The following is a 9,190-nucleotide window of genomic DNA, read 5'->3' as shown; positions in this document are numbered from 1 at the left end:
TTCACATGTTATTTAAGCCAAATCTAATAACTGAAAATGATCTATAAATAGATCGTTCCCCAAGATTCTGTTTCTGTAATGATGGTGACATGCAGGTTGCTCTGTGTGGTTGGCACCGTCATGTGCAAACTGTTCCTGTGCTGCTCCAGACAGCAAATTTGACAGCTCCCAGCTCGACGTGACGGCAGTTCCTCCTGTGAGCTGTACTGAATCAGAACAACAGTGACACAAACCTCTGACAGCTGCAGGTTTCATATAAGACAGTTTGCCTGTTATTCAGTAATGCACAGCAACCAAGACTAATATATTTTAATTCTAGATATGTTCTCTGAAGTATGACTTCATTGTGTATTCACAAACAGCAGAAAGCATGGTCTAATGTGAGGAATTAGCAGCACATCAGCTGGAAAGTGAATAAATAATAAATAAATAGATAAATATTATGGTTATTAGTTCTTTTATTTTTTTAGTAAAATAAATACCTTAATTAAGCATGCAGAAAAGACAGTTTGTATTTGTATCTAATTCAGAGGTGAATTAAGGTAATTTAAACTCTTATTTTCACTTGTTCAGTTTTGTATCTGAAATTAACGAAATGTTGTTTCTGATTTGTAAAACCTGATTTATTTTTTGCCTCTTGTATGATGGAGTTGCTGCGGGGTTTCAGACTGAATGCCTGATGAAAACCGTTCCTGAAGAGAGTTAAGTAAGTTTCCGTTCAGGCACCGTCTTGAACAGCCATCTCGTGCTGGTGTTGTGAAGGACCCTGCAGTCCACTATGGCGGCGCCCGATGGGACTTTAAACTGTGAGGACTTTTCCATGTTTCAGGTAATTTTAACTAAACGGATTCATTGTTTTTGCACAAACGCTGCAGAGTGAGAGATCGGCCGCAGACCTTGGTCCTCAGAAGTTGACATGATCGGTTCTTTGTTTTCTCTGAATTGTGACCCTCCTGATCCTTCAAGGATCCAAACTGGATTACAGAACTGGAAACTAGCAGCATGTGTGCTTGGAGTTAGCATCACAAAGAGTCTCCATCAGTTGATCCCAGTCTACTTGATCAGTGCATCATCAGAGGGTCCAGTCCTTTACTATAAAGCTCACAGCTTGTTTTCAGGTCAAATTACTTGAAGAATTAAAGAGTTCCTGGAAGGAACCATCAATTATTAGAATTGTGCAAAAACAAATTATATCAACTGTTAGAATTTGATATAATTTGAATTTGAATTTTGAATGGCAGACTTTTTACCAAGCAGGGTTTTGCTAAGATTTTCATACCCTATAACTATTTTTATTGGAGTTTTATTTGATGGGTAACTGTGCATAATTGTAAAGCTGTAGAAAAATACTTTTTTTAAAAATAATTGTACAAGTAAAAAACTGTAAAGTGCATCATTTGTAATCAGTCTCCTTTTAATACCCCAAAATTACTCCAGTGCAATAAATTGCCACCCAATTAGTAAACAGCTGGCGAGTAATGTAATCACAGTGTATATTCAGATTTGAGCTCTTGAGATCTGCCAGTGAGCACAGCAGATAGCTCAGGGAAGATGCTGTGGAGAAGTTTAAACCAGGGTCACTAACAACAATCCTCTTAAGACTTGACTGTCCACTTAGCAGGCTGGACTAGGAGAGCATTAGTTATAGAAACAGCCAAGAGGCTCATGGTAACTCAGAAGGAGCTTCACAGCTCAGATGGGATAATCTGCTGACCTGACAACTTTTAGCTTTATACTTTATAAATCTGTATAGGAAAGCCTAAAAAACTCCCACTTGCAGTTTTCCAGAAGCTTAAGGAGGTGGTATGACAGAAAAATCTGTCCTACACCCAAAACTCTGTGTAGCAGAAAGCTAAACGTTCACATCACCTCAAAAAGCACAGTGAAACATCGGGGTGGCAGTATCAGAGAAGACGGAGAAGCCGGTCTGAGTAGATGGAGCTAAATACAGAACAAGCATGGAAGAAAACCTACTAGTGGGTGTAGAAATCACTGGAGTCAGATGAAGGTTCACTTTAGCAAGACCCTAAATATACAGCAAGAGGAGCATACTCATGTTTTGGAATAGTCCAGTCAAAATCCAGACCAAAATATGGGAATCTTTGACTTTATTTTGAGATTTATGTTGACACCCTCTTTATCATATCTAATTTAACTGGACATTTTATGCAAAGAACTGGCTACTTTTGTTTGCCTACATGTTCAAATTTGACTTGAGAGACTAAAACAATACTCAAAAAAGACTAACTATTGACTCCTTGTGGCTGATTGGAGATGCACAACATATTTTTATGAATTTGTATTTGTGAAAAACAAGTAAAATAGAATATACAGTTTTCTTTCCACTTCATAATTGTGTTCTTCTTTTTGTCCTGTCATGTAAAATCTCAATAAAATGCATTTATATGTTTGGTTTTAACATGATGTGCGATTGTATAAGGGAGGTGGATATTGTTGCAAGCCCTTTTATTGTCCTATTCTTAATTTGAATGCACGCAGCACCATGAACCATCCTTTTCCTCTATGTTCAGATTTCGGTGAGCAGTTCCATCTGCAGGTTGTGTTCATGAGTATTCTGGGATAAAACAGATCCTTTAAGCCATAAAAAAAAGTCTTTTTTTTTTTTTTTCAGGAGGGCTTGAAGGTGATGCGCACTATAGACGACCGCATCGTCCACGCCCTGAACACTACTGTGCCCACAGTGTCCTTCTCGGGAAAAGTGGACGCCACACAGACCTGCAAAGAGCTTTATGAGTCGGTGAGTGTGAGAAGAAAACTAAATCTGCAGGTTTCTGCACAGTTGTAACTTGTGTCTCCACATCTCTTGTCTGCATTGCACAGTTGATGAAAGCCCATCTGAGTAGAGACAAAGCCATCAAGACTTGTATAGCTCAGAAATCGGAGGTGGTGGTGCAGCTGCGGGAAGAACGAGAAAAAGACAGCGACAATCTGAAACTGGTCAAACAACTTCGAAAGGAACAAACCAACGTAAGCAGGAGCAAATTAAAATAAATTTGCGCATATTAATATTCTATAATTGGTAGTATCTGTCAACTTCAATGTGTTTTTTTTAAATTAGATATACTCACACAAATGCATAAGCAGTAAATCCCAAGGCAAATTATCTTGTAGAAAAAAACCCTGAGTGTTACTTTTTTGTCTTGTGTTGTCCTGCCTCCAGTTGAAACTCATGCAGTCAGAGCTGAACGTCGAAGAAGTTGTCAATGACAGAAGTCTGAAGGTACAAACACATCCCTGTCATTCCTTTATTTGTTTTGTTTTTTTTAAATGTAAAACGTTAACGCTACTTGTGTTGTTCTTTCCTCTCAGGTTTTCGTTGAACGATGCAGAATCCACTACCTGCCTCCGAAGGTGTAGCGAAGATCCCTATGAGGAAAAAGAGTGTTTAAACCCAGACTGGAGCTGAGCGCGTGTGTGTGCGCGCCGCTGCTGAGCACCGACGGCTCAGCGGGCGACGCTCGCCCTCCAGACCAATCAGAGCTCCTCTCCACTTCACCTGTTCTCAGTGTCATTATGGTATAGCAGAATGAATGCTGTAAAAGTCATATTTGTTCTTCACAAGGGAATATTGTACAAAAGCTTTTTTTTAAAAAAAAACCACAATGAACTGTTTTCAAGTCACTGCTGTTGTCCGTGTTTTTATATCGCTAGCAAAAACCCGGCGCTTCTGAGCTGAGCTGGACATGTTTTCTCGTCTTGTTCATTAGACCTCTTTATTGTTGGTGAGATAGATCTTTAATTAGTATATTTAGATGTTTTATTACAAATCTTTCAAAGTGAGCATCACAACAACCCCAAATAAGGTTAAAGTTTATTCTGATTTATTACAAAGCTTATCTCTAATATATGGTGCTGCAAAAAAGTATTTGCCCACATAAAGGTTTCTTTTTTGTCACACTTTTTAGTCATATCAACCTGGCCCTGTGTTAAACATCATTTCCCACTAAGCCTAATAAACAGTTGAGGCACCCTTGTTAGCAACAATTGCCATAAAGATTCAACAAATAAGGGCAATTAGTCTTTTACATTGTGTTTTTAAGGTCATGCCACAGAAAGGCAATTAGATTTAAGCCCTGACCTGGTTTAGACCAGGTCAGCAAAACGTTCATTTTTTTTAAGTTCAAAGATGAGCATGCTGTTGTGTTTTGAATCATTTTCTTGCTGCATAACGTGCTTCAGTTTCAAACGGCTGCTGGTCAGACACGATCCTTCAGGGATTTCTGGTAGAGAGCAGAATTTCTGAGTCCAATCGTTTCAAGATGTCTAAACTGTTTTGAGGCACCAAAACAAGCCTTGGAGAGTTATTCTTTGTTGTGAGAGGCTGCAAAATAGGGCTTTCAGTTTACCTAAACCAGATTCCACCAATTTTCAGGAGTAGAGTTTAATCTGATATAAATTTAAAAAAAAAAAGAAGCTTTGATCAGGACCTTGGACTGCCTTTTGGGATTGGATCAAGATATTCTTAAAATATGTCTACATAGTGAACACACTGTGTTTCTTGATTTTTGTTTGTTTTTGTACTTTTTCTTATGTTTCTTAAGTTTAGACCTGAGGTCTTTTTACGAAACAAAAAGCCTTTGGGGCAGTTTTAGCTATATTTATTATATTTTAGCACATTTCTCAAATATTATTACACCCAGACTGATAATCACGCCACAAAATAGCTTTATAAAACAACCACTAATATCACACAGATAGAAAAAGTCAAACTTAAGCCATCCCAACATGCTCATCTGGAGCATGCTCATGCTCCAGGGTGATGTGTTTTCTCATCAGTTCAAAGGTCTGATGGGCTCCAGAGGATCTCCTTCTTTGTGTTTTTCTACCCTCTTCAGTAAAGTTTTAATCTCTCCCCTTGTCGGAGAGCTTTGGTAGGCATAAATATGGAGGTATTCACTTCCTCCTGCATGAACCTGAAGGGAGGAGACAAACAGAAAGGCATTTTTGTTTCACTGGAATTGTTAACATAAACCCATTTACATCTTGGAACACAGACTATTTGACAGTAAAGTAATATGATGTCAAAGAAAATCCGCAGATATCACCTTGATGAGAAAGTTTGTTCCTGACACTGGTTGTGCCCTGTATTCAATGGCCTTAAATATTTCATAGCTCTGTTTGGTCCACTTTGTCTCTGCGTCGCTCTTCACCTGTGAGTTGGCAACATTAAGTAGAGACTGAAATCTGAGCTGCGAAGCTGCATGTAGACATTATAAAGAATGACTGGAGCTCACCATGTCACAGATCTTCTGAGTTTCTTCCGTTGCAGGCGTTATCTCAGTCCACTGTCCAGTCATTCCTGCCATACTGGTGATTTCTGATGAAGTCAAACGTCTGCACCTGTTAGCTAAAAATGATTCAGAAGGAAGTTTTCCAGTGTCTTTATCGTATTTACTCTGGGTAAAGACTGGAATGTGGTTCTCCTACATAACAGGTCGAGCTATGAGGGAAACCTTCTCACCTTTTAGTGAAAGAAACTAATTAAAATTATTTTAACCACCAACATTTAGATAATAAAGGACAGGCGTGACATAAAGAAAAGAGTGAAACAAAGTCGCTGACAGAGAGTCATTGCCCTTTCCTTGCTTCTATTTTATTTTAAACTTTCACTTTCGCAAAGTCAACCGGTCAGACCAAACTACGTTGAAGTTTAACTTTGAAGAAATAAAGGTGACGTGCTGCCCCCTAGTGGTGAATCAGGGGGTTTCCCTCCAAAATCGCTGGGACGTCTGGTAAAAATGTGTAAATAGCCGAAAAACACTCAACCCATATTAACAAATGGTTACTTTTGAATTAAATTCGTTTTGATAATCGCTTTTTTCATTAGTTATCTATCTATCTATCTATACATATATGTGTATGTGTCTTTCATTTTTTATAAAAAATGAAAGATAACCAAAGTTTATCTGCATACTACACACAGTGAGTAGAATTAACTACAGTCGACCGTATTTTTCTTTTATTTCCATTTGCTCTTTCAGTGTATGAACTCCTCTTTATGGCCTCACAAAATATGAACAGAAGATTGCTCTTATTGCTTTTTTAAATGGTTTTTAGACAGTCTATGCCACGTGATCTCCTCTTCAGCTCAACCTTTTAGCAGTTAAGTCTTTTGAAGTTTGTTATATTCGTGCTTGATAAAGACAGACGAAGTACCAAGTATTATGTCTAGATGCTTTTATTAAAGCATCTTTCTTCAAGGTCTGCTCACCAACATGCTCACAGGTGTATCAGCATCAACTCATTAAGACTCTCTACTTCTATTGTCAAGTTCCTTACATTTATACATTCTCATGAACTCATGCTCGCCACCTGGTGGACATAAACATAATTCATTCAATCATGACAAAGTTCTTTTATTTTAATGTTGCACACCAAGATAATAAATTCATATTTTCCTGATTCTTCTTTGTAAAATATATTAAGCTCAGTCAGATTCAATATAGTGTCCCTTAACATCAGCTGTTACGTTTTTGAGTTTCCAGCTCTATTTGGGCCATACTATCACATGATAAAGCATAAAGGGGTAACACAGCCATTTCTAGTCAATTGAAAATGTCTAATTTCTGGATAAAATATCCATCAGTGTCTTTGACATCAGCGTAAATGCAGCTAATATGTGTAATTAGGCACAAGGTGATGTGAAGCTCATAGTTTTCTTCGACATCTTGCAACATCTTTCTTTTTAGATATGTTTATACAACAATGTTTCTAATCAACTGAAGCAAAATTCAATTTTGCAAAAACCGAATTGATAGAAGAAATGTAACAAATGAATTGCCTTTCATTATATATTTATTGCATTTATTAACCGTTCAATTATAGTGACATTTCAGTTCATGTCCAGTGCTTGAGAGTTAAAATCTGAAAGCAGTACTTTTAATGGATTTTGTCAGCATGCACAGAGTACAGAAATACAATTGAAACATGTCAATTCCACTGCACTAAAAAGGTACAAGTGGATCATCTTTCTTGTGTTCTTGTACTTTCATCACTACCACGTGGTCCGACAGGTCTTGGTAGAGCCACAGGTGGAGGTAAGAATCTCCAACATCAACCTGCAATAAACAAGTACAAGATTGAAGGACTTTATTGAATGTATATCAATTTCTGTTATGCTTTTGAACATCAAAGTTTTTCAGGAATCAGCACAGCACATATTCAATCACATCTGAATATTTCCAGCTTTACTTTGAAAGGACATGTGGAAAAGATTAATTATTTCATTCATTTTCCAACAAATGTAATCATTTGAGGTGGAAATTAGCAGGACACACATTGAACATTACCAGTCTATCACAGACACACACACCAGCAACTAATCACACTCACCAGAAATTTAGAGTCTCGTAGATTAACCTATAACTCATATTATAGGACTGAGTTACAAGGAGAACTAAGATTAGGAATCTAGATGCTTTTCATGTGTCTCAAAAAGCCAGTGTTAAACAAAATCGGAGTGTCTTACCTTAATGAGGTAGTTTATTCCTGCCACCACCTGTGTCCGGTATAAAATTGCAGTGAACTGTATGTAATCCTTCCCTGTTTTTGCCTCCACCTGGTCCTTCACCTATTTATGTATCAGATTAAATGCGATTATAAAGAAGAACAAAGGGTTAAACTGTAAAAACTGAGCTTTGATCTCACCTGATTACAGAGCTCCTGTATTTGCTCATCTGCTTTTCTTGGCTCTGTGTACCCCCCTGCATTAGACATTCTGGAGATTTCTTCTCGTTTTAACAGACAAATCTAGCGCTGCAGTGGCGTGTTTCAAATGTTAAGTATTTGTTACAGCTCCAACTTATTTATACCATAAGTACCAATGAATGGCTGGAAGGTGTTTCTGCAGCAAGATGGGTGGAGTCCTTGTTTGATAGCTCCCATATTAATATGGTCATAATGTTGTTACTCATGAAATTCCCTTTTAAAAAAAGCAACTTCTCAAGTATTTCAAAGAGACAAGGGCACATTTGTTGGGACCCTTAAAGTTGTTGTTACATGTAAGGTAGGTACATGTAGGTATTAAGCAAAAACTGTGTAAAGGAATTATTCATTATTTTTGCAATGATGTTTTTTGGCAGAACTCAAAATACTGCATCTTTACTCAAACTGAACTGAGATTTGTTAAGACTTACATGGTACATGGTGCCCAGATAACACAACACAGCTATTAACACCATAGTTATTAAATATTTTGTTGTTTGTGAAAGAAACACAACTGTGACTGACAGGTGATCTGTCAACACATACACCAGGTTTCAGTCCAATCTCAGCTTCTGAATGACTTCATGCCACACCTCATATTTCTCTGGAAGTGTCCCGTTAATCAGTGAGTAACCCAAGTGTTTCAACAGAACTGAGTTATGAAACATTCAGAAGTGGCAAGATACATTTAGTTTTTTGATATATGTAAAAAGCATTTGGAGAAATATGTAGGAAAGACTCTTTATCTACTTGAATGTAGGCAGCAGAAAAAAAGAAAAATGACACTCATTGGTCATAAGTTGTTTTCTTCTTTTGTTCCCTTCTTGTGTAAATAACAGTGCTTTTCTATTTTCTTTTATTACATTTACATTTTTAGTCTCTAATATTTTTTATCGCACTTGGTCATTGCGGCTCCTTAAATCAATGATTCCCTGGATCTTCAGGGCGTCCCTGAAGATCCAGGGACGGGCGTCCTGCCTGATTTAAATGAGTTTCTATTCCACCACCTCTGGTTGTAATGATTGCATGATTTCCTCTGCATGCCATCATGTGCAGAAGCCTGTTAGTCACCCATTCATTTAGGTCAGCTGCAATTAAATTTCATTTAAATCCATTTCTATTTTTCTCATTTTGAACTTGTTGATTGCGTTAAAGTTTTGTTATTGACTGGTGATGTTTTTGTGACAAAAAAATTTTCTTAGGGGTCTTCATTAATAAAAAGACGTGTCTACTTTTGCATGATGAGTTCGAAACTGCCATTGTTAATGAGATATTCAAAATCTTTGTAAATATTTTTATTTTCTTTGTTCAAAGCATTTTACTACATGCAACAAATCTGAGAAGAGAACACATCTGCATCATTAAAATGGATTTTATTGAAGTGTCAACACATACATTTCCAGTACTGTGAATGAAATATGCTCTACCTAACTTAAAAAGCAGAGTAACAGTTTGTGGCTTCACA

General features: G+C 37.3%; 3 protein-coding genes across 3 annotated transcripts; 1 reads left to right on the top strand and 2 right to left on the bottom strand.

Moving 5' to 3' along the window:
• The first annotated feature begins 723 nt into the window (after positions 1-723).
• Positions 724-3,643, top strand: mix23 (mitochondrial matrix import factor 23). The gene is made up of 5 exons (XM_008396232.2): positions 724-829; positions 2,633-2,758; positions 2,842-2,988; positions 3,182-3,241; positions 3,331-3,643. Exons 1-5 carry the CDS (start codon positions 779-781, stop codon positions 3,376-3,378), a joined length of 432 nt encoding a protein of 143 aa, XP_008394454.1. The 5' UTR covers positions 724-778; the 3' UTR covers positions 3,379-3,643.
• Positions 3,644-4,603: 960 nt separating this feature from the next.
• LOC103456588 (cystatin-A5-like) lies at positions 4,604-5,327 on the bottom strand. Its single transcript, XM_008396233.1, has 3 exons — positions 5,256-5,327; positions 5,067-5,171; positions 4,604-4,934 (listed from the first exon to the last, which is right to left on the bottom strand). The coding sequence occupies exons 1-3, from the start codon at positions 5,325-5,327 to the stop codon at positions 4,794-4,796; spliced, it is 318 nt and encodes a 105-aa protein (XP_008394455.1). The 3' UTR covers positions 4,604-4,793.
• Positions 5,328-6,853: 1,526 nt separating this feature from the next.
• LOC103456589 (cystatin-A5) lies at positions 6,854-7,737 on the bottom strand. Its single transcript, XM_008396234.2, has 3 exons — positions 7,669-7,737; positions 7,490-7,591; positions 6,854-7,079 (listed from the first exon to the last, which is right to left on the bottom strand). Exons 1-3 carry the CDS (start codon positions 7,735-7,737, stop codon positions 6,966-6,968), a joined length of 285 nt encoding a protein of 94 aa, XP_008394456.1. The 3' UTR covers positions 6,854-6,965.
• Between the last annotated feature and the right edge of the window lie 1,453 nt (positions 7,738-9,190).

This window comes from Poecilia reticulata, linkage group LG20 (assembly GCF_000633615.1).
Source record: "Poecilia reticulata strain Guanapo linkage group LG20, Guppy_female_1.0+MT, whole genome shotgun sequence".
In the NCBI taxonomy this organism is placed as follows: Eukaryota; Metazoa; Chordata; class Actinopteri; order Cyprinodontiformes; family Poeciliidae; genus Poecilia; species Poecilia reticulata.
This window is presented reverse-complemented; position numbering and strand designations above follow the sequence as displayed.

What these genes read in the sequence shown, in the direction of transcription:
- mix23 (XM_008396232.2), top strand. Translation starts at nt 779, where the DNA reads ATGGCGGCGCCCGATGGGACTTTAAACTGTGAGGACTTTTCCATGTTT. An exon ending in TTCGAAAGGAACAAACCAAC is followed by an intron (nt 2,989 to 3,181) that starts GTAAGCAGGAGC and finishes TCCTGCCTCCAG; the next exon opens with TTGAAACTCATGCAGTCAGA. An exon ending in TCAATGACAGAAGTCTGAAG is followed by an intron (nt 3,242 to 3,330) that starts GTACAAACACAT and finishes CTTTCCTCTCAG; the next exon opens with GTTTTCGTTGAACGATGCAG.
- LOC103456588 (XM_008396233.1), bottom strand. Translation starts at nt 5,327, where the DNA reads ATGGCAGGAATGACTGGACAGTGGACTGAGATAACGCCTGCAACGGAA. An exon ending in CTCAGAAGATCTGTGACATG is followed by an intron (nt 5,172 to 5,255) that starts GTGAGCTCCAGT and finishes GCCAACTCACAG; the next exon opens with GTGAAGAGCGACGCAGAGAC. An exon ending in GAACAAACTTTCTCATCAAG is followed by an intron (nt 4,935 to 5,066) that starts GTGATATCTGCG and finishes TCCTCCCTTCAG; the next exon opens with GTTCATGCAGGAGGAAGTGA.
- LOC103456589 (XM_008396234.2), bottom strand. Translation starts at nt 7,737, where the DNA reads ATGTCTAATGCAGGGGGGTACACAGAGCCAAGAAAAGCAGATGAGCAA. An exon ending in TACAGGAGCTCTGTAATCAG is followed by an intron (nt 7,592 to 7,668) that starts GTGAGATCAAAG and finishes ATACATAAATAG; the next exon opens with GTGAAGGACCAGGTGGAGGC. An exon ending in GAATAAACTACCTCATTAAG is followed by an intron (nt 7,080 to 7,489) that starts GTAAGACACTCC and finishes TGTTTATTGCAG; the next exon opens with GTTGATGTTGGAGATTCTTA.